The sequence below is a fragment of the Piliocolobus tephrosceles genome, chromosome 10 (assembly GCF_002776525.5).
Source record: "Piliocolobus tephrosceles isolate RC106 chromosome 10, ASM277652v3, whole genome shotgun sequence".
Taxonomy (NCBI): domain Eukaryota; kingdom Metazoa; phylum Chordata; class Mammalia; order Primates; family Cercopithecidae; genus Piliocolobus; species Piliocolobus tephrosceles.
This window is the reverse complement of record NC_045443.1, coordinates 47,907,982-47,935,319: the sequence shown is the minus strand read 5'-3', so window position 1 is coordinate 47,935,319 and position 27,338 is coordinate 47,907,982. Positions and strand designations below refer to the sequence as shown.

Here is a 27,338-nt window from a genome sequence, read left to right as displayed (position 1 = left end):
CAGGCATCAATATTTATTAACACAAGACAAAGGAAACACATTCAATGAGTTAATAGAACACTGTCCAGCCAGATGTTAAATTTAAAAATGTATATCTAGTCTAACTTCAAATAAATAAAAAAACTTTATACATAATTACACAGTACTGTAGTTTGAATTTGACACGGGTAAATATCTTGACAGAAAGTAAACAAAACAGCATTTAGGACTAAAAAATTATTCTTGTATCTTTACAGTCTCTTTCTCTGGACAAGTAACATAGCCCATCTACATACACCTAAACCAGAAATGTTGTATGAATGATAAAGAAAAGGCCTATTGTGTATTTGGAGTAGTGCAGCTTCTTGCTCCAAATACTGTTGCTTTTAAATCAAAGCAGACAACAAAAACAACACTAAGGCATAGATCTTGTTGGAGTTTGAGGATGAGGTGATAACTCCTCATTGCTTTAGTCTAAAAGATTCCTGGATATTCAAGGAAAGTAATTTATTTGGCCAAGATATAGAGCACCATGCCTGGGGCAGAGGCCTTAATAGAAAACCTAAGGTCTCAGGCCCTTGTTGAGTCAACAAAAGCATTAAGCAAGCATTGCCCAGGGACTAAAGTAAGGAGACAGACTCAAGTGACCAAGACAGGCAATGGTCCCTAAACAGCCTGAGGCAACACAACTTCATGAGGAAAGGACCTGGCACTGGGGAGACCTGGCCCTTTGTGAGGCAGGAAGTAAAGACTGTGGATTCACTGATGCTGATTAGCATGCTGGTCCTTCCCAGGGTCTCAGTGAACTCCTAGGGCCTAGGAATTTTCCTGAGGCAGCCCCTTCCTGTTCTGCTTCAGTTACTTCCGCTGAGAACTAGAAAGAGGTTCAGAAACCTTCAGACCAAGAGATTTCTCTTAACTGAGACAGGGGCTTGTTTAGTTTTTTTCCACAGACATTAAAAACCCAGACAGAATATGTTCCAGAGGATTGGAAAGGCTGTGTTTCTATTAGCAATGGCCTTTCAGGCCTGCCTTAAGAATCAGTTCCACCACAAAGGTGCTACTTAATGTGGATAGAGTAGGAGCACTATGTCATCAAGAGAACATTTTCTTACTCGAGTCTGTGGCACAGTAGATTTTAAATCTGCAGGTGATCCCACAAACATCATCTAAGCAAATGACTGGGCTCTCCTCTCCCTCCACAGGATGCTTTCCCAGAGTTACTGATGAAGTTCCTCAAGGACAGTTCTTAGCCTTCCTTCCTCCATGAGCAGATTCTGGCTTTGGGGGACATGCAAAAGATCAATAAAGCAGAAAGCAAAAAATAAATTAGAGGCCTGAGGAACTACAAAACTAGATAATCAGCCTCTTAAGTAACTGGGAGTTGGCCACACTTTGAGATTAACGGAGTAATGTATTTGAAGGAATGAGTATACATCTGCACTGTCTAATATGGTAGCCACTAGTCACATTTGGCTACAAAGACTTGAAATATGGCGATGGTTTGGACTGAGATGTGTTTAATGCACACTGAATTTCAAAGGCCTAATATGAAAAAAAGTAAAATACCTCATTAATAATTTTTATATTGATCCTATGTTGAAATGATAGTGTTTTCAAGCTATTGGGTTAAATAAAATATATTTAAATCAATACCATGGGTTTCTTTTTACTTTTAAAAAATGTGGTTACTAGAAAAATTTAATTACAGATGTGGCTCTCATTATAGTATTTACAGTGGACCATGCATCTCTAGATGCCTATACCCTAATCTGTGTTAGTAAGAATTATCAAAGCAACCCACAGAATAGCATCTAACCATAACTTTTAGAACTTGGGGATTATAGAGCTAGACTTATTTATATTAGCTTCAGGATCCCCTGCTTTGTTTAGTGAATCATTAAAAATGGTTTTAAGAAAATTACTTTCCAAGTATCAGGCTGTGTTCTCTGCAAACCAAACCATCTCTAGACACTGGGATTTCCTGTGTGCCCCAATGTAAGTGCTTTTTTTCCTGTCCATCCTAGGACTTCCCTCATCATGTGTAAATTAATTCCATCGAAATGCTGAAAAAGAGATCTGGAACTGGCAAACGTCCTGAGCTCTGCCCTCTGTGGAGAAGTGGGGAGGAAAAGAGGATTACGTGAAGGGAGTCACAAAGTGGCTTTTAGTCAGAAGGCCGTGTAATGGCAGCCCCAGAGCAGTGCCACCGCAAAGGAGCTGGTCTTTGCATTATAAACCTTATTTTCAGGGTAATTACAAGTCTTAAAAATTGTTTAAAAACATACTTAGTTTACATGATGTTACAGTGGGGTAAATAATATGTATTATTAAAATAGTCTAAATATTTACACAATAGACCAGAGTGGGTCAAAGAGAACCATTCTGCTTTAACAAGTTAACTCTTTTCACTTTTGAGTACTTTTTCGTTTTTAAAAATATTTCTGTTAAGAAAAAAATAATAAGATTTAACTATATTCAAATACATGAAGTATCAGACCAAAGAAAGGAAACCGAGTCAGAGGCCAAACTCAGTCCTGTCTCATTCTGCTTGGCCTGGGCACCACAGTTATTTCAAAAGAATTTCCTGCATACGTCAGACTTCCCCGGTTTCAGCATAAGCCTGGCTGCTTTGGCAACCCAGATTGGTCAGTTTTGTGTAGTTATATGGCCTTACAGTTCCATGTGACGGTGGATCCCCACTGCCTTCCTGGCCTATCATTCTTGTTTTAAACCCCCTGCCCTCATGAACTGGAAGAACAGAGGACACTCCTCAGTTTTCAGAAAAGAGAAGTTATGTGGATAAACTGTAGACACAGTTTACAATGGGCCTGGAAAAGAGGAAATCCTAAATTCTTACATAGTCACTCTAAATCTGAAAGATCGTTTTAAAACTGGGGCCAGAGTAAGTTATCGTGGTTCCTTAGAATAGGGTGGGCTCTGATGAATCTTAGCTTTGTGTTAACATTTTTATTTTTAAACTGAGATTTCCAGCTTTTAGAAACAAGCTGAATTCATAGAAGCCTGCCTAAGCTGATTCCGGGAATGCAAGCTTTAAAAGCAAACATAGGCAGCTCTAGTTTATAAAATATACCAGCCAACAAAGACAAAGAACAATGTGCAGCAAAACCTGCCAACAATTTGCACTTTTTAGTTACCTAATCAATTAGACAACATTAAGAGAATATTGAAATTCTCTCAAAGTAGAAATGTTTCTACTGTGGTTGTTATAACTATACAAGCCACTTCTTCAAATCTCTAGCTGAATTATGTGTATTCTTATGTACATGTTGTAAGACACTGGTCAAAATGTTTTATAGTCAATAATTATCTATATAAAGTAATTCTCATAGTCAGTGGGTTATCTGATTTGCTTACGGGTTGACTGAAAGAAAGCTGAGTAGTTCCATGTTAACAAACCCCACAGAACATCTAGCTACGGCAGAATGGCAAAATACAGTACGGAGTGGGGAACTGTGTCACTCAGACTACCCCTTTCATGTGAATTCATTAAATTCTCTTAGAAAATTCTAAAACGGCATTAGATAAAAATACAAGTATGTACAACAGATGAAAAAAATGCAACATGCATGTAATTGCTTTAGTAACGTGCTGCTCACGCTATATCAAAGCACGTCTACCAAATGTTAACATTTTTTTCATTTGCCTGCACAGAATTCCCCTTTCCTGTGTGTTTTATGATTGCAGAATCCCACAGGATGAGATGAAGAATATCATGTAGCCATCTCAGCTTATTTCACATCGTTTGAAAGCCTGCTCCTAGCCAGAGGTCTTCTGTCTTTGTGAGTCTTCAGAATGGCCCCCTGCAGTCCCCACAAAGCTGGTTACATGTTATAAGCCACGTAGATGGGGTCTAACTGGTCAGCTAGGAAGCTGTCACGGAGGTGCATCCTCTGCTTCTCTCCTCTGGAGTTGATCGGGATGACGCCTGGGTCCACCACAACCACGACGCCAACGATGAGGTAATGCTCTTCCAGGACCACGTTGGTCACTAACGGGACCAGATCTAGGGCTTCCTGTTCAGAGCCACACAGTTCCACAACCACCACAAGCAAGTTGGTCCACGTGAACACGGCACTGAAATTTCAATGACAGTTCGTTAACTTGTCACTACATTTTTCAGTTATTTTTTATAGCATCTGTCCCAGACTTAGCCCATTTCCCCGCCTTCTCCCCTCGATCCCAACCAGAAGGTCAGCAGTCATGTCTACGATATATGACACCTTTTAACTTCATCTGATAAGACCGAGGGAAAAATTATATAATGAATATATATATAGATATATGAGAGACATCTTGCCCCTGTGAACACAGCTGAGTCGTCCAGAATCTCCTGGGAGTTTGAAAGTGTAATTTAAAGTCGTCAGGCCAGGCATGGTGGCTCACGTCTATAATCCCAGTACTTTGGAAGGCCGAGACGGGCAGATCACCTGAGGTCAGGAGTTCGAGACCAGCCTGGCCAACATGGCGAAATCCCGTCTCTACTAAAATACAAACATTAGCCAGGTGTGGTGGTGGGCACCTCTAGTCCCAGCTACTCAGGAGGCTGCGGGAGGAGAATAATTTGAACCCAGGAGGTGGAGGTTGCAGTGAGCCAAGTGTGAGCCACTGTACTCCAGCCTGGGCAACAGAATGAGACTCCGTCTCAAAAAAAGAAAAAAAAAAGTTGTTAGCTGGTCATTTGAACCAATGACATGGATTTGAATATTCTGGGGTAGCCAGGAACATGGAGCAGAGAGAATCCCTCTTCAGGGAGGCAAAAAAGAAAGAAGGGAATGCCCATATGGCTCTAGAAAGTAAGGGGACAGTGGTTCCTGACGGCCTTACCATTCCCTTGTTTCTACCTTTCCTGAGACCCAGAGTTAGTTTTTTTTGGCACTTCTGAGATAGCCAGGTATTCTTTCACTTAAGCTTTTTTGAAGGGAGCCTGTTATTTGCCCCATAAGAGCTTTGACTAATATAATATTCTTCTGTTCTTTTTAGACTAGTCAAGTGCAGTAGTGAGAAAGAGGAAAAGAGTAGAACGAAAGAGTCTGACTGGTTTGTAATTGACCATGAACAATCAATTGAATTAACTCACTACCTTCAGACCACCCTAAGCAGTATTCTTAAACCCAACAGGAATAGAGTCTGTCTGACTCACATGAGTTATCAGTGCCCCACGTGCAAGTGTCTTCTATTGTGTAAAAGGACCATAAGCCACCTTCCACCGGGTGGAGTTACTGGGTTAGAAGGTGGGCCTGACTTGATATGCAGGCCTAAACTGCTTTAAAAACAGATTCCAGCTGGGCGCGATGGCTCACGCCTATAATCCCAGCACTTTGGGAGACCGAGGTGGGCGGATCATGAGGTCAGGAGTTTGAGACCAGCCTGGCCAATATGGTGAAATCCCGTCTCTACTAAAAATACAAAAATTAGCCGGGCATGATGGTGTGCGCCTGTAGTCCCAGCTACCCGGGAGGCTGAGGCAGGAGAATCGCTTGAACCCGGGAGGCAGAGGTTGTAGTGAGCCGGGATCGCACCACTGCTCTCCAGCCTGGGTGACAGAGCGAGACTCTGTCTCACAAAAAAACAAACAAACAAAACAAATTCCAATAATTAAAAAAGTACACAATATCGGCCAGGTGCGGTGACTCATGCCTGTAATCCCAGCACTTTGGGAGGCCCAGGTGGGCGGATCACCGGAGGTCAGGAGTTCAAGACCAGCCTGACCAACATGGAGAAACTCCCTCTCTATTAAAAATACAAAATTATCCGGGCGTGGTGGCACACACCCGTAATCCCAGCTACTAGGGAAGCTGAGGCAGGAGAATCCCTTGAACCTGGGAGGCGGAGGATGCAGTGAGCCAAGATCACGCCATTGTACTCCAGCCTGGGCAACAAGAGCGAAATTCTGTCTCAAAAAACAAAACAAAACAAAACAAAAACAAAAAACCCCCACAAAAGTATACAATTACATAATATCTGGTTCTATTAAGAGTCAAATGTCTAAAATGACAAAGTAACCACGGCACCCAGCTTCTCTGGATGCTTTCCACACGTCTAACGATGTTCTTGTCTTGGTCAGAATCTTGTTCAGGTCTAGGGAGAGACTCCGATGAAGACAAGAGCATCTTTTTTTTTTTTTTTTTTTTGAGACAGAGAGTTTCGCTCTGTTGCCCAGGCTGGAGTGTAGTGGCACAATCTTGTCCCACTGCAACCTCCGCCTCCTAGGTTCAAGCAATTCTCCTGCCTCAGCCTCCCGAGCAGCTAGGATTACAGGCACCTGCCACTGCACCCAGCTAATTTTTGTATTTTCAGTAGAGACGGGGTTTTGCCATGTTGGTCAGGCTGGTCTTGAACTCCTGACCTCAGGTGATCCACCCACCTCAGCCTCCCAAAGTGCTGGGATTATAGGTCTGAGCCACCACTTCCGGCCAACAAGAGCATCTTTAGACAAAGAAGTATCTGGAAAGCATGAGCAACCATCGAAAGAACTGTGGCTGTTTAGCATGGGGAAAAGTGGGGACACATTCACTAAAATACGCAGAAAACAAACCAAACAGATTCTGTATTGGTTAAGAACCCAGAATGAAAGCCAGTAGGTAAACACTACAGAGATTTTGTTGTTGTTGTTGTTTTTTTTTTTGAGATGGAGTCTTGCTCTGCCGCCCAGGCTGGAGTGCAGTGGCCGGATCTCAGCTCACTGCAAGCTCCGCCTCCCAGGTTTACGCCATTCTCCTGCCTCAGCCTCCCGAGTAGCTGGGACTACAGGCGCCTGCCTCGTCGCCCGGCTAGTTTTTTTTTGTATTTTTTAGTAGAGACGGGGTTTCACTGTATTAGTCAGGATGGTCTCGATCTCCTGACCTCGTGATCCGCCCATCTCGGCCTCCCAAAGTGCTGGGATTACAGGCTTGAGCCACTGCGCCCGGCCTGTTGTTATTTTTTTGAGACAGTCTCAGTCTGTCACCAGGGCTGGAGTGCAGTGGCACAATCTTGGCTCACTGTAGCCTCAACCTCCCAGGCTAAAGTGATCCTCCCACCTCAGCCTCCTGGATAGCTGGGACTACAGGCATGCCACTACACCTGGCTAATTTAAAAATTCTTTTTGTAGAGATGGCGTTTTACCATGTTGCCCACTATGGTCTTGAATTCCTGGGCTTAAGTGATCCACCCGCCTTGGCCTCCCAAAGTTCTGGGATTACAGATGTGAGCCACCACGCCTGGCCAAACCACAGTTTTAATTTTACAGATTTTAAGTCAATACATGGTTGGATGATCCTTTATCAGGTAAAATGTAAAATTCCTACAAAGAGCAGGAAACTGGATGTGATAATATCAACTACCCTTTTCATCTGCTTACCACTTAATAGTTTACAAAGCACATTCTCATTTGATGCTTCTGATAATTAGGAAGTAGCAGAGGGAGTGTTTTACAGATGAGAAGAGTCTTTAAGCTGGTTCTTTCCACCATATTACGCTGACTTCCAAGAGATCAATGATCTTTTAGTCCCTTCCCACTATGAGAGTCTATCACTAAAAAAGGACTCAGTTCCAGCATTCCACAGAAGGTATCAGAGTATTCCCTAGGGGCCTCACGGCCTCATCTGGCTCCTGTGGATAGGCCTTGTTGGCCACAGCAGATTGCACACCCAAGACAAGAATCAGTCTATTTCCTTACTCCTCCCGTGGAGCTCTATGTTTCAAGGTAGGTATGTGGTCCCAATGACCAATTAATTAGATGAGTTGAGATTATGACTAAAGCTGAAGTGGGAAGCACAGTGTATCCTGGGGGAGTTACCATTCAGCAATGCTTCTGTGGATCCGGGACACCGAGGTCTCAATATCAATCGGGTGGTATCGTAATCCTCTCAGCTCCAGTGTTTCATCCAGCGCTCCCACCACATACAATGCATCATGACGCTCTGACAGAAAGAAAAAGAGAGAAATGTGGCTCGGACATATACTGAGTGTAACGTAACACTGGAGTCCAGAGCACAGGGGTCAGACTGCCTGTCACCTGGCTCTGCCCCTACCAGCTGTGCAACTCTGGGCAAATTCCTTAAGGCTCTGAATCCTACTGCCTCTCTGTGAGATGGGAATAATAATCAATGGCTGCTGTGAGGATCTGTGAGTCAATCCATGCACAGTAGTTAATATGGTATGTGGTATATTGTAAATGATACCAGAAATTAGCTATTATTATTATTATTACTACATGTTAGGAACTGTGTTATGTGCTGGGGAGACAAAGCTGACAAAACCCAATTCCTGCGCTGAAGATCCTTACAGTTGAGGCAGGGGGAAAAGATACACAAAGAGGCATTCCGTTGTAATGTAGCAAGCCCAGTGACAGGAGTGTGCATGAGTTTCGGAGGGGCAGAGGACATCACTGAGTCCAGCTCAAAGGGTCAAGGAAGGCTACTGGAAAAGCTGAGGGCAGAGCTGAGCTTTTAAGGACAAACAGGACTCAGCCAGAAGGGAGGGGAGGAGGAAAGAGAGGAGTTGAGAGGGAGAGGAGATGAACGAGTGTCATTCTTTCTAGGTAGCTTCATGGAATACAGATACAAAGATGAGGGTTGTAGAACATAGGGGAAACTAGTCCTCATTTCTAACAGGCTTGTAATCCAGCTAGGATACAGAAGGAAGATGACTTTGCAGTAATTTCTGGAAAAAGGCAGATTTCTGAAAAATTCAGCAAAACAAAGTGATTTAAGCTGTTGGAGTGAAAAGGATCAGGAGGTCCAGCAGAGGCTCCCATCACCTGGTGAGCTCATGAAGACTGATGACAAAAACAGAAACACAGCAGTGAAAGACTAATGGGTGCTTCCTGTGTGCCAGGCACCGTTCTTGGCATCTAAATGCATCACGTCCTTTAATCTCACATCATTTCCATGAGGCAAGAAACATAGTCATCCCCATTTTCTAAGTAGGAAACAGAGGTTAAGTGATTGCTCAAGGTCACCCAGCAAACGCAGAGGTGGGCTCAAAACCAGGGCACCAGGCAGGGATGCCACCCTCTGCTCCACTGGGTTGCCCCTGCCTCTCCATGAAATCTGGGGAACTATGGACGCTGGTCAGTATGGAACTATGGAGAATTTAGGCCTTTAAAATCCAGCAGGTTATATATATATATCACTTCTTCAAGTGCAGGATACAGTCAGTGTGGGGTATTTTTAAATGGCTGTAAGTGCCAGTCTGGAAGAAAGGGTGACGGCGGGCGGCAGTGAAGCCATGACAATCAACTGGGCAGAGGGTGACGGGAGGGAATCCTTATACCGGAGGCTTGGCCAGGAAGCAGGCTGTGTCCAATGCAAGACACCGAGGCACTGCGGTACCTCAGCAAGATGGCTCCTTGGAACTGACGCCCCTCTCAGGGAACAGGGCCGTTCCTCCTGCTCCCCAAGTGGTGTGCAGGGTAGAAGAGATACAAGATGTAATGCTTGTCCCGGGTGGGGAATCAGCCCCGCAGGGACTGAAAGTCTGTGTTTAGCCGGGGACGCTCACTCGCCATCAGGCACATCTCTCTGACTCACAGCTCGGGATGCTCCTGGGCTCGCCCCAAGCGCTCATCTCTTAGACACTCTTCAGGGGGCAAAGCGTGACTCCAAATGAAGAGAAAGTCACTTATGGGTTTAAGAGTCACAGAAGGGAGTAACTAGATACACACACTCCACAATCCAAGGCAGGCTGAAGGAGGTCAGCTAGTGCTGCAGAAACACAAAGCAGGGTCAATGGGGAGGAGTAGTTGCACAAGTACCTCCAGTGGCCGCTGTGAGCTCGGTCCGGCGGACAAAACCAAGGTACCCTGTCCGAGCCCAGAGTGTCTGAGCCGCATCTCCAAAGCTGAGGCGAGTGTTGAAATGATCAGCTTGAAGAGTCTCACTATCATAGATGGTGTAGTAGCCACTGGCTGTATGGGGACTGTTCACCCAAATCTACAAGAAAAGTGCTTTGGTCACAACTCACTGGGGACACACAACCATATTAATTCTCTTGGATCAGGTTATTTGATTTTTTAAATCTCATTTTTATATTAACAACAACACAACTGCATCAATAAAGGCAGCTGACATTTACCAGGTGCTCATCATGTACCTAACCTCCATCCATCCAGATATATATGACATGACAACATAGTTCACACAATGTTGTTCCCATTTTACGGATGAAAAAACAAGGAGTTAACTAATTCACCTAACATGCAGAAATGAGGAGACTGGCACCCATGCTCTTGTGGCTCCTGAGGCTGTGCTCTCACCCACAAGGCTACCCTGCCTCCCTGGCTCATTTCTCACCCTCCTCCAGAGTCCCACGAACACATCAGGGATCATTTCTGTGCTTCCGGGGTAACTGTGGAAGCCCACGGGGAAACACCAGGGGGTGTCTGAGTTTACAATATAAACAGCAATAGCTAACAATAATGTTACTGAGAATCATTATGTGACAAACACTGTTCCATGTACATTACAGATACAGGCGTTAATACATTTAATTGTATAATGATTCTACTCAGGAGGTGAGGTAGGTGCTACTATTAACATTTAAAACTTTTTAAAATAGGCTGGGCGTGGTGGCTCACACTTGTAATCCCAACACTTTGGGAGGCCAAGGTGGGTGGATCACTTGAGGTCAGGAGTTCAAGACCAGCCTGGCCAACATGGTGAAACCCCATTTCTACTAAAAATACAAAATTAGCCAGGCATGGTGGTGTACGCCTGTAATCCCAGCTACACAGGAGGCTGAGGCAGGAGAATTACTTGAACCAGGGAGACGGAGGTTGCAGGGAGCCAAGATGGCACCACTGCGTTACAGCCTGGGCGACAGAGCAATACCCTGTCTCAGAAAAAAAAAAAAATTTTTTTTTTTTGAGACGGAGTCTCGTTCTGTCGCCCAGGCTGGAGTGCAGTGGCACGATCTCGGCTCACTGCAAGCTCCGCCTCCCGGGTTTACGCCATTCTCCTGCCTCAGCCTCCCGAGTAGCTGGGACTACAGGCGCCCGCCACCTCGCCCAGCTAGTTTTTTTTTGTTGTTGTTGTATTTTTTAGTAGAGACGGGGTTTCACCGTGTTAGCCAGGATGGTCTCGATCTTCTGACCGCATGATCCGCCCGTCTTAGCTCCCCAAAGTGCTGGGATTACAGGCTTGAGCCACCGGGCCCGGACAAAAAATTTTTTTTGAAGTAGAGATAAGGTCTTTGCTATGCTGCCCAGCTGGCCTCAAACTCCTGGCCTCAAAGTAGAGTGGCCTCAAACTTCTGCTTTAGCCTCCCAAAGTGTTGGGATTACAGGCATGAGCCACTGCACCCTGGATGGTGCTATTATTATTATTATTATTTTTACTATTATTATTATTTTTGAGAGTCTTGCTCTGTTGCCAGGCTGGAGTGCAGTGGTGCAGTCTCGACTCACTGCAACCTCCGCTTCCCCGGTTCAAGCCTCAGCCTCCTGAGTAGCTGGGACTATGGGCACACGCCACCACATCCAGCTAATTTTTGTATTTTTAGTAGAGATGGGGTTTCCTCATGTTGGCCAGGATGGTCTTGATTTCTTGACCTCGTGGTCTGCCCGCCTCGGCCTCCCAAAGTGCTGGGATTACAGGCATGAGCCACTGTGCCTGGCTGCCAGTGCTATTATTATTTATGGATGAGGAAACTGAGGCCCCGAGAGATTAACCTGTCTAATACTGAGAAGCTTGTAAGTGGCAGAGCCCAGGTCATCTGGCTCCTGCACTTACAGTACTCCTCCCATTCAGCTACGTAATGAAATACCAGCATCCTTCAAAGATTTGGGGAGGCTGGGCATGGGGGCTCATGCCTGTAATCCTAGTATTTTGGGAGGCTGAGGTGGGCGGATCATCTGAGCTCATGAGTTCAAAACCAGCCTGGGCAACATAGTAAAACCCTATCTACTAAAAATACAAAAAGTTAGCCAGACATGGTGGCACGTGCCTGCAGTCCCAGCTACTTGGAAGGATGAGGCACAAGAATCACTTGAACCCAGGAGGCGGAGGTTGCAGTGAGCCCAGCCTGGGCGACAGAGTGAGACTCTGTCTCAAAAAAACAAAAACAAAGATTTGGGGGAAGAAAAATTAACTATTTTATATAGTTAATTTTTATATACTTATATATAAGTAATATGTATTTATATGTAAATATTTTTGTTAAAGGGCTGGGCCTATATTTTTTTTAATGCAAACATGGATACATTTTAGAATACAATATAACATCTGACTGACCTTAAACATTTGTAAATATGTGACTCCTTTCAGTTTCATACCTTAATAGATGGGAACATGTAGGATTTGCTCACTTTCCTTTCTAGCTAAGGGCATGTCAGTGGACAAATCTGGCACTATTTCCAGTTTGGGTGCCTAAATCTTCCCTGGATCCCAGTTTCAATCTCCCTCTTCTGTCAGTTTCAGTCTCATGCCTTACAGAAAAAAATTAACTCCGTTCACAACAGGGGAAAGCTAAAGCCACAGTTTTACTGATTTCTAAAATGTGAACCCTAGAGATTTTTACTGCTGACTTTTCAGAGTAAAAATGAAAATTATTACAAACCTCTCCAAGGTGAGAGTCTCCAACCGGCCCTTTGGTCTCAGGATTAACAATAACCACTTTCACTCCAGGTAAAATCTAAGAATCAAAGGGAAAATACAAAGATTGGGTTCAGTGAAATCTAATGACCTCCAGGAAACACACAGTTAGTTACCTGCCGGAGAGGTGGGTGAGGCACACAGGGCGGGAGCCAGCTGCAATGGTATCACAGCAGCTACCCTGAGGGGACCATGGCAGAGACCTTGTGTTTTGCTCTCACTGAACCTTCCTAGTTCACTGAAGACCAAAGGTCTAATAAAACTCAGCCTCAAAAATAAAATGGGAGCCAGTTTGCCATCTCTTCAAAGGGATGAGAAACTGCAGATCGGGACCTTCACAGTAGAATTTGTAGCATAACCTTTCCTTTTTCATGCTCTTTCTCATTCACTGGAATGATGGCAGTGAAACCCTTTAAAACAGAAAGGGCAGCAGGCAGGGACAGCCTGAGTGACTCTACTCCAGACTCCAGCTGGTGCTAGAGTTGGAGGAACGTGAAGAGTGAGAGAGGACAGCAGCAGCTTTGCAGGACAGAAGGCTATCCATGACCCCAGGATCTTCCATAGGAAGGAAAAGGAAGACACATATACTGGCTGAGGGAATGGCTCAGCCATTCTAACAAAAGAAGGGCCTCTCTGGTTACCCATATTCTGCCCCCTTCGAACTCCCTTTTTATCTTGGGTTTTTAAAGTATGAGGTTACTCAAGAAACCCTCAATCATTATCTGGGTGCAAACATCTAAAACCTCAAGGAAGAGACGAGACAGTTCCCTTAGTCCAGGGCGGGCACGGGCTAATGCTCATGAGGTGTGCTTGGCTGCTGAGGCAAGTGAAGATGTGACAAGGCAGTGACAAAATCAGCCAAAACCCCACCCCGGCAGATGCAAATGCAGAGTGAGACTGGAGTAAGCGCCCCATGGGGAGATACACCACCAAGTAGGTTTGGCAGGGATTCTTTTTTCCCCTTCACGATTTTTTCTCTGCCCTTCAGAATTACTAGACAGGATTCTGAGGTATCATCATTATCTCGTCAAAGGGCAGAGAAATTCCCACTTGTCTTGACAATGTATGTGGGTTTCCTATCATTCTTAGTAAACTGCTTCTCACTAAATCTCTCTTTTGACGTTTTATAGCCTCATTCTAATCTAAGAAATCTTACTCCCACAGATGTTAACTCTCTCAAATATCTTTAATCTCATCCTCATTTTTATTTTCAACTTTAAATGCATGTGTGTCTTCCCTGACTTTAACCCACACTCCCACGTCGGCCTCTCCTCTCTTTGTGACATTTGTAAGACAGAACCGGGATGGGCACAGTGGCTCACGCCTGTAATCCCAGCACTTCGGGAGGCTGAGGCAGGTGATCACCTGAGGTCAGGAGTTCAAGACCAGCCTGGCCAACATGGTGAAACCCCTTCTTTACTAAAAACACAAAAATTAGCTGGACCTGGGGGCAGGCGCCTGGAACCCCAGCTACTTGGAGGCTGAGGCAAGTTCTCCTTGAACCTGGGAGGCAGAGGTTGCAGTGAGCTGAGATCGCACCACTGCACTCTAGCCTGGGTGGCAGAGTTAGACTCCATCTCCAAAAAAACAAACAAACAAAAAAAAACATAGAACCAGCTCTTCTATCCACCTTTCATACAATACAATGAGCACTGCATTTTGCTGGTCTGTCAATACGAATAACATATCAGTTGGACTTTTAAAAATCGATGGAAATTAAGAGAGTTCAAATTTACTATCCTTCTTATCTATGTACCCATATGAATTTGAAAGTATTAGCTAAGCTGAAATTATCTCCAGATTTCAATTAAAGCTTGCCCTGGACACTAATATATCATATGGCTTCTGGTTTCTTTAAACTGAACCACTTCTCCACACAGCCCACCTTCCCCATGGTCAACAGAACAATTACCTTTCCAGACTCCGAGAGAAGCAAACTCTGAGGGGCGCCACGTTCCACAAGACGAACTCTGCAGAAGAACGGTATTTACTGTATATAGGGCTTTTAAGAAGAGAAGTTGCCATGTTCCTGCAGCTCAGTGCTGCCTTCCCACGACCTCTAACTTGTCTCTCTTCCTCACACTACAGCAGGGTTTCTCAAACTCAGCACTACTAACATTTTGGTCAGATAATTTTTTGTTGAAAGGGGCTATTCTGTGCATTGTAGAGTGTTTAGCAACACCTCTGGCCTCTGCCCACTAGATGTCAGTAGCAAGCCCCCTTTTATGACAACCCAAAATGTTTCCAGACATTGTGAAATCTCCAGTGGGGTGGCAAAATCTTCCTAGGTTTCAAACTGCTGCATGAGAGAGATGCTCTACTTCTGTGGGCTAGGTCAGTGCAGTGAGGCACTCCAGATAACACACCCAGGGGAGTGGGGCTTGGGAAGAGAGGTCTTGGAGCCCTGGGCCAGTGCTCACCTTGGGACACAGCTATAATTCCCTTCTGGGCTAAGGAGGCAGGCTTTTACCCATGAGGCTCAGATAAAGTATTGTTTCAAAAACCCTACTCTGACTCATTTATCTTATCTGTCCTATTATTTTTAAACTCTTAGAGGAAAGAGACTATCCATTTTAGTTTAATTTATGTCAAATGTCACAAAATACTTTTATATGGGCAATAACTATTATACGTTAATATGAAAGAACAGTGGAGCAACTGAGAGAATTAAAGCTTTCTTATAAATGTAAATCTTATGTATTAATGATAAAAACAAATCCCTTCCCTCTTCCCATTCCCCTCCTGGAAGATATGAACAAAAGGAATGAGGGAAAATGCTGGCTCTGAGCTTCCGAATTTGTTACGGTTAGGAACTAGTAGGAAAGGAGCATTAATAAATCTGTTGTACCTGTCATGTCTTAGTGATTTCAGATCCACATACACAGTAGTCGGATCAGGCCCTGAGGTTCCCTAAAGAAAGACAAATCAATGCATTGTTTAGAATTTCGATAAACTGTATGTCACATTTTCAAACGAAAACAATTTAGCCATATACATGAAAAATCCACACTCTTTTTGCCTCTCCTCCCTTGGAGAGTGGCTTCCTAGGCCCACTGCTCTCACTCTTATCATGGGGACTGTGGCAGCACTGAAACGTTTCCATGCTGAGGAGGGCTTTCATCCCTGGATTCAAAGCAGAGGTGAGACAGGTCGGCAATCCAGGGACTTGCAAAACCAATACTGGCCACAGTGACAGCAAGAGGGCTATTATGATGGGGCTCAAGGTTAAACCATCAAGACCCTTCTGAAAGAAGAAGGTCACAGAAGACCTGAAATAATCCACGTATGTGTGGTATCTTCTTTCACTCACTTTTGTCCGTGCCTATATTTGCCTTATCAAAGAGACAGGGTCTCAATCTGCCACCCAGGCTGCTGGAGTGCAGCAGTACAATCACAGCTCACTGCAGCCTCAACTTCCTGGGCTCAAGCAATCCCCCTGCTCAGATTTCCAGGTAGCTGGGACTAGAGGCATGCACCACCAAGCCCAGCTATTTTTTTTTGCGGGTGGGTGGTGGGGGTAGGGGAGAGATGAGATCTCAACTATGTTGCCCAGGCTGGTCTCAAACTTAAGGGCTCAAGCAATCCTCCTGCCTTGGCCTCACAAAGTACTGGGATTACAGGCATGAACACACTTGACCCTATATTTGCTTTATTAGCTATTAATACATAAAATTAAGTCTCAGTTATAGTCCCTTTTCTGTTATTTACCTATCAAGAATAACATGACAAAGTTGCCATCTGGATGGAGAACAGAATACAAGGTTATTGTTTGAAAAAAATTAAAATAAAGAGGCCGGGCGCAATGGCTCAAGCCTGTAATCCCAGCACTTTGGGAGGCCGAGACGGGCGGATCATGAGGTCAGGAGATGGAGACCATCCTGGCTAACATGGTGAAACCCCGTCTCTACTAAAAAATACAAAAAACTAGCCGGGTGAGGTGGCGGGCGCCTGTAGTCCCAGCTACTCGGGAGGCTGAGGCAGGAGAATGGCGTAAACCCGGGAGGCGGAATTTGCAGTGAGCTGAGATCCGGCCACTGCACTCCAGCCTGGGCGACAGAGCGAGACTCTGTCTCAAAAAAAAGAAACAGAAAAAAAAAAAAAATGGTATAGAATATAGAGACAGAAAAACAGAAGGTCAGACCGGGCACGGTAGCTCATGTCTGTAATCCCAGCACTTTGGGAGGCTGAGGTGGCTGGATCACTTGAGGTCAGGAGTTTGAGACCAGCCTGGCCAACAGGGTGAAACCCTGTCTCTACTAAAAATACAAAAAATAGCCAGGCGTGGTGGTGCATGCCTGTAACCCCAGCTACTCGGGAGGCTGAGGTGAGAGAACCGCTTGAACCCAGGAGGCGAAGGCTGCAGTGAACTGAGATTGCGCCACTGCACTCCAGCTGGGGTGACAGAGCAAGGCTCCATCTCAAATAAAAAAAAGAAAAAGAAAAAGGAAAAACAGGTCAGATACAAGTGAAATCCAAATAGGACTCAAATCTTTGTGACTCATCATCATGACCACACGACAGCGATTCAAATAAACATGAACATTGCGCTCGCTGCTAGCACTGTTCCAAGAGCTCCGAGCTGGTAGCTCAGTGATTGTGCAGAGCTGCCTGGGGAAGCACAGTACTGCTACCTTCACTTTACAGGTGAGCAAAATGAGACACAAAGAAATGGAGATTAAAAAGCCCAAACTTCTAAAGCAAGTAAGCGTGGCTGAGGCTCAAGCCCAGGCAGCCTGGCTCCAAAGCCCATGCTCTGGGATACTCCACATTCCTCTCCTGTTTGTGAGCAGACAAGATTTCATGAGGGTCACCTGTAAACATATTGCTACATTGACTCTTGATCCAAAAGTGGTGCTGACAGCCCGCGGGGACAGCCCGATGTCTTTGAAGAGCTTGGAGAAGGACTGCTGGAGTGCAACGCGGGGCCGCTCCTCCGCCACCACCACACAGGTCCGGACACAGGAGAGGTTGATCCCTCTGGTCTGCAAGACACCATTATATGGGAGTTAAGTCAGTAGGATCATAAAATAACTGAACAGGTAAGGCCACTGTTCTAGCTCCTTGGTCAGGAAAAGCCAAGCAATTGTATATTCTCACCTCAGGCATACACAGAAAAGCAGCTTTCAGAAAAGAAGAAATGGCCAAGGCATCCCATTAAAATCACTATCTGCTGGTAAATTCACTCATTCTCTAGTTCTTTCCTCTTTCTTCTAAAAATCTAAGGCTCTTCAGCAGTACTTTTTTATCCCTCCTCATTTCTGTACCTTAGATGTCCCCATATTTGATGGGACTGAGAGAAAAATTAATCTAGAACTCTGGCGATCTAATCTCTTGTCTCTATGCATTCCAAAGATCACATTTTTCTATCAAAGAAAATTCAGTATTTTCTGACTTTCTCATATGCCAGTCAGATCATCATTTGACACACACATGAATGAATGAGTTACCCTTATCTTTGGGGATATTCTGAATTCTTAATATCTTGAGGTTTCAAATTCTATTAGGAAAAGTATTGGAAGCCACAGTTCCCTTTTATGTTTACATAAAGTCTTTCCAGTTAGCCTCCCAACCAGTTCCCCCTTCTTGTCCACAAAGTAAGAATCATATTAAACTGTGAAAGAGTGCACTAAATTAGGAAGGTGGAAGAGAGAAACTTGCCAAGGTTTACAATACACCCTTTTTAAAATGAGTGACTTGAAAAAGGCAATCAAACATGTCTATTAGGCCCTGCTCTGGCCCTGTTACGTCCTGGCTCGTTTCTTCAAAACCTTTTGGGACTGGCCACCTGCTGGAGCTGCTTCTTACCTTTAGCACTTCCACTTGGTTGCCAAGTCCTTTGGTGCAGAGCTCCATCACTGAATAGGAGCAGAAAGTGTCCCTTATTTTGTACTGGTTGACCGTGGCGAGCCAGAGGAAAAGGTTGTTCTCTAACTCCATAGGAGGAATTAAGACAGACTGGTGGCCTGAATAGACACTGCAGTGAAATAGACAACAGCTGGAATCATCAGTTCATCCTTGACACCTGATAGTTCAGAACCCCACCAATTCCACAGATATTTACCGAGTGTAAAGGACAGTGTAGGGACATATGAGATGTAAAGCTCTAAGAATCAGTCTTGTTCCTATACAACTCGCAAGAGGAGCAACTATGAAATAAAGCAGACTGTGGTAGGTTGCTTTAGTCTACATAACATTCTTACAACTGCCCTCAAGCTAATTAATATGGTCAAGATGATACTAAATATTCTGGAAAGGTAATTCCTAATAACTAATCTTTAAAACCCTGATGGAGTAGCATTTTTTCCTCTTTTTCTTCAGAAACTTTATGTGTGGACTGGATTTTATTCCTATGGTTTCTTTTAAAGATGTTAATAACCATTTTATTGATGCTCTGAATATGAGATGTGAATCAAGAACATTGAGATCACAGAATAAACAGCAATTCATTCAAGCTCGATAAACCAGGGTGGGGGAGTGGTAGTGCTTCACTGAGCTGGTGACACTTGAGCTGGAGCTTGAAGAATGAATATGAATTTGACAGTGGCCAGAAGAAGTGGGGACAGTAGTGAGGGTGTTCTAGGCAGAGGAACAACATATACAAAGGCTGATAAGTACAGCATATTTGAAGCCATCAAAAATATTATTAGTATTCAAGTGGCCAGGCACGGTGGCTTATGTCTGTAATCCCAGTACTCTGGGAGGCCATGATGGGAGGATCGCTGGAGCCCAGAAGTTGAAGACCAGCCTGGGTAATAAAGCAAAACTCATGCCTCTACAAAAAAGTTTTTTTAACAATTAGCCAGGCGTGCTGGCACACACCTATAGTCCCAGCTACTTGGGAGGCTGAGGTGGGAGGATCATTTGAGCCCGAGAGGCTGCAGTGAGCTGTGACTGTGCCACTGCACTTCAGACTGGGCGACAGATTGAGACCCTGTCTCCTAAAAAAAAAAAAAAAAATGAGAGAGAGAGAGTATTCAACTGAAATCCTAGCACACAGGGTGCACGGAGGAGTAAGGCCAGAAGGGCTAAGGCCAAACTGTGACAGGGCTTAACCATCATATGAAGGAGTTTAGACTTCACCCAGCAGGCATTCATTGCAACTTTAAGTTGGGGCAACACTGACAATATGGACATATGGAGTAAGGATTGGTGATGCCAGCCACTGAAAGTTGAGAGACAGGAGAGGCTGCAATAGTTCAGGTGAGAGGTGATACAGGCTTGAACCCAACAGTGTAGTCCAGGATGAAAAAGAAGGAATGAGGCTGGGCGTGGTGGCTCACACCTGTAATCCCAGTACTTTGGGAGGTCACGGTAGGTGGACTGCCTGAGTCCAGGAGTTCGAGACCAGCCTGGGCAACATGGCAAAATGCTGTCTCTACTAAAAAATTAGCCAGGTGTGGTGGTGTGCACCTGTACTCCCAGCTACTCAGGAGGCTGAGGTGGAAGGATCGCGTGAGCTTGGGAGGTGGAGGTTGCAGTGAGCTGAGACTGCACCACTGCACTCCAGCCTGGGCAACAGAGGAAGACACTGACTCAAAAAAAAAAAACAAAACAGGCCGGGCATGGTGGCTCAAGCCTCTAATCCCGGCACTTTGGGGGGCCGAGACGGGCGGATCATGAGGTCAGGAGATCGAGACCATCCTGGCTAACATGGTGAAACCCCGTCTCTACTAAAAAATACAAAAAAAATTAGCCGGGCGCAGTGGCGGGCGCCTATAGTCCCAGCTACTTGGGAGGCTGAGGCAGGAGAATGGTGTAAACCCAGGAGGCGGAGCTTGCAGCGAGCTGAGATCCGGCCACTGCACTCCAGCCTGGGCGACAGAGCGAGACTCCGTCTCAAAAAAAAAAAGAAAAAACAAAATAAAACAAAACAAAACAAAAAACAGAAAAAAAAAAAGAAAAAGAAAGAAAGAGAAAAAAGGACAGAAAGGAAATATGGATCCTCATATCCATATTCAGTCCATCAATAGGAAGAACTATCAACACAATAGTTTTTTTTTTTTTTTTTTTTTAGAAAAAAAAAAGGAAGGAACAGGGTTCCTATCATGTCCCTTCTATAGCTACAAAGCTTAAACTCTTGGCTCATACAAAATGGCAGTGATTTTATGCCTAAACCTGTTTACAGATCAGAATCACTAGAGGCTCAGGAATCCTGTATTTCAAAATACTGGTGGTGTGGTCACCACCTCTGGAGATGAAGATTAATAAGTCTTGGGGAGTCCCATTAATTTTTGTTAAAAGACCCCCAGGTGATTCTTATGTACATATAGGTGTAGAACAACCAAGCCAAAGGACATACATTTGATTAGACACAAGACATGAAGATAAAGAATCTGAAGATAAGACCCATGTTTCTAGTGTGGGCCCCTATATGGATGATCCTACCCTAACAAAGAAAGAACAGGAGGAGAATGTTGAGCTACAGGCATCTATAAAGCATTCATGATGTACACCAAGGAGATGAAAATGCAGGTCTGAGATGAGGTTCTCTGGGGGAGTGGTGAGAGGAGCTGGGATCTGTATTCTGCAAGGAGCAACTTGGCCAGGGCAAATGTGCTACTTTCCATCCACATGCTATCATCCCATCCCACTGTGCTCCTTCCTGCCAAGCCTAGGGGGTACATGCTGGCTGTCAAAGCATGACATATTTCACCCGAGAATCATCGTTCTACTTGGCTTTGCTTCTAAAGCAAGGATTACATGGTGGAGAAGAGAGCAAGTAACAGGATCACTGCCATTTTGTACGAAGAATAAAATTAACAGAAAATAACAAAGGGAATACAGACAAAACTGTTTATAAACAAACTTCACAGACACAGTAGATCCATAAATTCTGAAAACACTAGCATTTTACTGAAACTTTACCAAATTAAGGGAGCAAAGGAAAGGATGAGATGATCATGGCCATAAAGTATACCCCCACACATTCTGTCTTCTTGGCTTTTCCATCCCTACCTGCAGAGACACCAGAGCGCGAAGCCAAGTCCACAGTAAGGGTCAAGGCAGATGGCAATCTGCCGAGAAGAGTACAACTCGCACTGGAGCTTGATGGCTCGACACAGAGCGTTCACTGCAGAGTGGGACATCTGCAAAGTATGGAAAATGGAACAGGCTGGAACTGTCATCCCACAGGCAGCAAAACAGCTCTGACGACAGCTTTGATGAGTTTCAATTCCCTAAACTCCTCAAAACAATGTATAATTTTTAGTGCTTCAAAGCCTAACCTAAGTCTCCATTAAGGGAACATATTTCTGTTCATTAGTTAATAATAATTTTTTTTTTAAAGATGGAGTTTCACTCCTGTTGTCCAGGTTGTGGTGCAATGGCACGATCTCAGCTCACTGCAATCTCAGCCTCCCAAGTAGCTGGGATTACAGACATGCACCACCATGCCCAGCTAATTTTCTATTTTTAGTAGAGAAGGGGTTTTCCATGTTGTTCAGGCTGGTGTCGAACTCCAGACTTCAGGTGATCTGCCCACCTTGGCCTCCGAAGGAGCTGGGATAACAGGCGTGAGCCACTGTGCCCAATCTAATACTGAATTTTATGATATCTAAATATCAGATTTCATACATATTTTAACAAACTCTTTTTATCTTTCAGCTTCAATGCTAGGTTCAGACACTTAATAATACAAATTCCTTGTGATAACTCATTCCAGAGGAGCTAATGCCTTTATTTAAATGAGCAGCGACCCTTGATCCTCACTCTGCCTACCGGTCTCTGGTACAACCACTTAGCCTCTGTGTCTAAAGTTTCTGGGGCAGTGGTCATCTCTATTTTTTGGCAGACGTGGCATTTTTCCAGCATGCAGCTTACCTTCACTCCTGTAAGCATGCCAGTTGTGGAGACACTAAAATCAAGATATGCCAACATCTCAGGGGTGGGTGGTTTATACAGCTGAGGTAACCTTTTCCTGGGTAAATCATCTGCCATGAAAAGAAAAAAACCTGATGTCAATCCAACATGCGGGAACATGAAAATCATTGCTCTTCAACTGGTTTTCTGTGGGTTTGCTATGGCCAAATTTAGCTTCGGGGATTTGCTAAAGCTTAGGCTTCTCATGTTTAACCAAGTAGCTCACATATGTCATTCTTAGAGGTGGGCTGGGGTTGAGGACAACACTAGACAACACAGGCAAGCAAATCTACATCAGGTAAATGTATCTGCTAGCAGCTTAGTAAGGGGAAACAGAACACAGTGGGAAGCAGACTGCTGTTCAAATGCCAGCTCTGCCATCAGCTACGTGACCCTGGAGTTATTTCACCTCTTTGTGGCTGTTCTCTTCTTCTCTAAAATGAATCTCTAAAATAATACCTACCCTCATAGAACTGCTGGAAATTTAATTCACATAAAGCACTTTTAAAGCAACTGACTGAAGAAATGCTTAAAAAGCATTAGCTGTTATGCTGGTTTCAAGTTAAAGTTCATTATTTACACTTTAGTATGTGTTATATTAATCATGTATGGATTTAAAAGTTGGAAAGTATTTCTCTAAGTTAACTTAGCAGATTTTTTTTTTCTAAAGACAAGAGTCTTGCTCTATTGCCCAGGTGGGAATACAGTGGCTTGATCTTGGGTCACTACAACCTCCATCTGCTGGGCTCAAATGATCCTCCCACCTCAGCCTCCTGAGTAGCTGGGACTACAGGTCTCTGCCACCATGCCTAGCTAAATTTTAAAAAATTTTTGTTTTTCGTAGCGGTGAAGTCTCACTATATTGCCCAGGCTAGTCTCCAACTCCTGAGCTCAAGTGATCCTCCTGCCTCAGCCTCCCAAAGTGCTGGCATTACAAGCATGAGCCATGGCGCCTGGTTAAGCTGGCAGAATTTTAAGAATAGTAATCTATCTGGGTGCAGTGACTCAGGCCTATAGTCCCACCTACTTGGGAGGCTGAGGCAGGAGGATTGTGTGAACCCAGGAGTGTGAGACCAACCTGGGCAACATATCAAGATCATGTCTCTTTAAAAAATAAAAATAAAAATGGTGGCTAGGCACAGTGGCTCACACTTGTAATCCTAGCACTTTGGGAGGCCGAGGCAGGTGGATCACTTTGAGGACGGGGGTTCGAGACCAGCCTGGCCAACATGGCAACCCCTGTCTCTACTAAAAATACAAAAATTAGCCAGGCACGGTGGTTCATACCTGTAATCCCAGCTACTCGGGAGGCTGAGGCAGGAGAATCTCTTGAACCTGGGAGGTAGAGGTTGCAGTGAGCCGAGATTGCGCCCCTGCACTCCAGCCTGGGTGACAGAGTGAGGGCTCTGTCTCCAAAAGAGAATGGTAGCCAAGAACTGGTAATTCGCTGCTTTCACTCATTTACGATACCTCCTCTACTTCCCCCCATGTGCTTTATAAGTCATGCTAAAACCAGGGATGTCAAAGATGTCCTCTGGCTCCAGCCATACCTCTTCAATGGCTCCTTTCTGGATCAAGGAGGACGTCTAACTGTGAGTTTTAAATCACCAAATCATAGGGCACCCATTTCTGGTCAAATGAAAGACTATCACCTTTGACCTCCCTTTGTGCAGGGAAGGGTCACTCATATGACCACTCAAGTGCCTAAGGAAACCTTCCTGTTGTGATTCAGCCCATTAACCATAGATCTACCAGCATCATTAACACCAATACAATCCATTTGTGATACATATATATACAACTGTGCTTCTATCCTTCAGTAATAAATATTTTAAAAACCCAGTTCGGCATCTGGTACACAATAACCACAAATACATGTCATTCCTGCATTTGAATCCAGAGTTTTTTTTTAAAAAAAAAAAAAGGGTAGGGAGGACATTAATGGTTAAGAGGCTGGGGATGGAGCCAAACTGGCTGGATTTGTATTTCAGTTCTGCTGCTTATTTAACTTCCCTCAGTTTTCTAATCTGCAAAATGAGGATAAAAATAACAACTTATAGGGTAAGGATAAAAGTATATAACACGTTAAATGACTGACATAAGGGCTCAATGAAAGTTAGATGTTATTAAGATTACATGCTAGGAGCTTTGCATTACATCATTTAATCTTTACAACTCCCACTTTACAGACAGGTTAGTAAGGATACTCAGAGAGTAGCAGATAGAGCAGGACTTAAACCCTACCTGCCTGACTCCAAAACCCACATTCTTTCTATACCACAGCGTTTTCAGCCATTCCCTTATCTTAACCCCTTCTTTAATATGAATACTATCTAAAAATTTTGTACTTTATGGCTTTCAAAGTATAGTATTTTCATATTACACTGCATTTTATCTTCTCAATAAATATACAAGTCAGGCAGGGGTAGGCAGTAGCTTAGGAAAGGGTAATTTCAGTCAGGATTACACAGGCAGTAGGTAATGAAGCTTGAGCCAGAACCCAAATCACCTGACTCCCAGTCCAGTATTATTTCAACAATATCACATCTCCAACAAAAGGATCAGATTGTCTCAATATTTTACTTGGCCCTACATATACACAGTACATGTAGCATAAAGACCTAACCACCTTTTGATGATGCCAAGAGTAACAGCGAAACACTTTTGTTTGGAGAACTCTTAGCAGACTGTGATCTCGCCCTTTGCATCTGCTGTCAGTGTCTAGTCCTGCACAAGCTTACTGATGCTAGGTTTTGCCTCTGTCTTAGCAGGCAGAAGACATAAAGGAAGGGTAAACAAGTCTGGCATGAGAATAGAAGAGATCTCAGGTATTGTGAGCTCTCACTGCCTCCACCCTCAGGAGAAGTCTCCCTTTCACCTGTGTCAATGATGGTTGGCCAGGTTTTCACATCCACTGCTGCTGCCGCCTCTCGGGACCTCAGTAGCCGCATTAGGGTCTGACCGGTGAGAATACAGGCTGCTTTGCTGACCTAGAAAACAAATGGACAACAATAAGCATCAGGAGGCTCAGCCCCAACATGGCACCACAGGCCCTGGCTGCTGCTAAAAGCCACTCATGTACCACACTGGACAGGATGGTTTCAAAGAACACATGTGGGACAGATAAGGTCAGTTTACTCCCTTGCATGTTTCCTTCTGGAAATGTGTGACATTTAACTCTCTCAGGATGATGGACCTGTTCACAATACACTGTATTGTTTATAACAGTAATTCTCAAAATATTTCATAATTATAATCTCAGTATGGATCCCACAATCCTATGATTTCATTAAGACCACAATTAAACAAAGATGTGGATTTTGTAGTGCTCAGGAAATGAGAAGAATCAGACAACCATGTTTGAAGGAAACTGCCCCAGTCTCTAGTGAATAATGAGACTTACTACACCTAGACCATATGCTGAATCTAAGGAACCCCAATGCTGATATAAGCTCTCATAGAAACTAGGTTCTCTTGCCCAGCTATACACAGAAATGCAAAGTGACCTACTTTGCCCACAAACTGCATCAACAGCAACTCCCCTCCCTGCTTTTCTGGCCCACTTTGTAGAATATAACAAGGGCATTTTGCTGAATTACACTTTGTAATAAAATCATCCATGGTGATCATGGCTTTTATACCGTGGGCTCCTTTTTCGCTGACAGAGCAGCAGTTCTCAGAGAAGCAAATGCTACATGAACTGGAATTTTGTAATCTATCGGCACTGGCCAAGGCTTCCCCTTGCTGTAAACACTAGGATCTGATGCAATACACACTTAACCTTATTTTCTTTAACTCTCATATCCTATAAAGACTTCTATCATCTCCAGAGTAAGGTCTGGACACCTTTTAATGCTACACCAAGTAAATTCACAAAAGTAACTAAAATAGAAGTGACCTGACACTGCGGTTAATTCAGTTTGGCATTTAAAATCACCCAGATAATTTAGCAGGAAAAATATCAGACATCACATTTTAGACAGAAGGGGAAGGGGAAACTTTTTTTTTTTTTTTTTTTTTTTTTGAGACAGGGTCTGCTCAGGCTGGAGTGCAGTGGTGTAATCTCAGCTCACGTCTAACCTCCACCTCCCAGACTCAAGGGATCCTCCTGCCTCAGCCTCCTGAGTAGCTGGGACTACAAGCATGTGCCACAATGCCTGGCTACTTTTTGTGTTTTTGTTGGATAAATACTAACGGCTGCTTCACCTCCTTAATGTTAATGATAACTGCATACAATTCTGTATCTTACCAATAACCACTTTCCCCCAGTTCCTTCGCTGAATAATGATGGTTGTTTTGGCTTGATTAACAAAAAGGAGGTAGTTTCCAGGAGACAAATTTGATTTCCTGACTTAACAAACTTGGAAAATTAGTAAGGATCCTTAGCTGTCTGAATCTGGATTTTAGGAGATGAGGACAAGGCAAGATACAGCTGGTACTTACATCAACAATCATTCGGACAGTGGGCAGCGTGGCCGTGAGGTTCTGAGCATGTGGAGGTCTGACGGTCACAGGTATACAGCCCGCATACAGGCAGCCATAGAAGGCAGCGATTAACTCAATGCCTGCAAGACAAAAGACCCTGTCAGGAGAGGCACTGAACTGCCTAAGAGCACTGAGAAACTAAAAGGCAAATTTTCCAAAAACGATTAAATCATGTGCAAGACAGGTTCTGTAGACCATAATTTAACAGAGACTCTAGCAGAAGATATTGAAAGTGAAAGAAGGAAGCATATAAAACTTTAGAAAATATAGAGAAAACAATTAACAAAAAAGGAAGGAAATCAGAAGTAAACTCCTGAAATATTTGTGAAGAAGGTATACTGATATTACTACTTTATATTACTCAGGAGAAGTAACTGGAGAAACCAGGAATGGTTAACTAGGAAAATAAAGGAATGGAGA

The 27,338-nt window shown here is 44.1% G+C and overlaps 1 protein-coding gene across 2 annotated transcripts in view; it reads right to left on the bottom strand.

Annotated features, from left to right (window-relative positions):
- DIP2B (disco interacting protein 2 homolog B) overlaps window positions 1-27,338 on the bottom strand; it is a 260,554-nt gene continuing 233,216 nt past the window's right edge. For both annotated transcript variants that reach the window (XM_023211143.3, XM_023211144.2), the window contains exons 27-38: window positions 26,877-26,998; window positions 25,312-25,423; window positions 22,395-22,504; window positions 21,531-21,661; window positions 18,381-18,549; window positions 17,387-17,557; window positions 15,424-15,485; window positions 14,488-14,545; window positions 12,541-12,615; window positions 9,740-9,917; window positions 7,781-7,904; window positions 1-4,077 (exon numbers count right to left, since the gene is read on the bottom strand). In XM_023211143.3, the coding sequence (XP_023066911.2) occupies window positions 3,825-4,077; window positions 7,781-7,904; window positions 9,740-9,917; window positions 12,541-12,615; window positions 14,488-14,545; window positions 15,424-15,485; window positions 17,387-17,557; window positions 18,381-18,549; window positions 21,531-21,661; window positions 22,395-22,504; window positions 25,312-25,423; window positions 26,877-26,998 (1,565 nt within the window). In that variant the 3' untranslated portion in view covers window positions 1-3,824. The remainder of the gene's footprint in view (window positions 4,078-7,780; window positions 7,905-9,739; window positions 9,918-12,540; window positions 12,616-14,487; window positions 14,546-15,423; window positions 15,486-17,386; window positions 17,558-18,380; window positions 18,550-21,530; window positions 21,662-22,394; window positions 22,505-25,311; window positions 25,424-26,876; window positions 26,999-27,338) is intronic.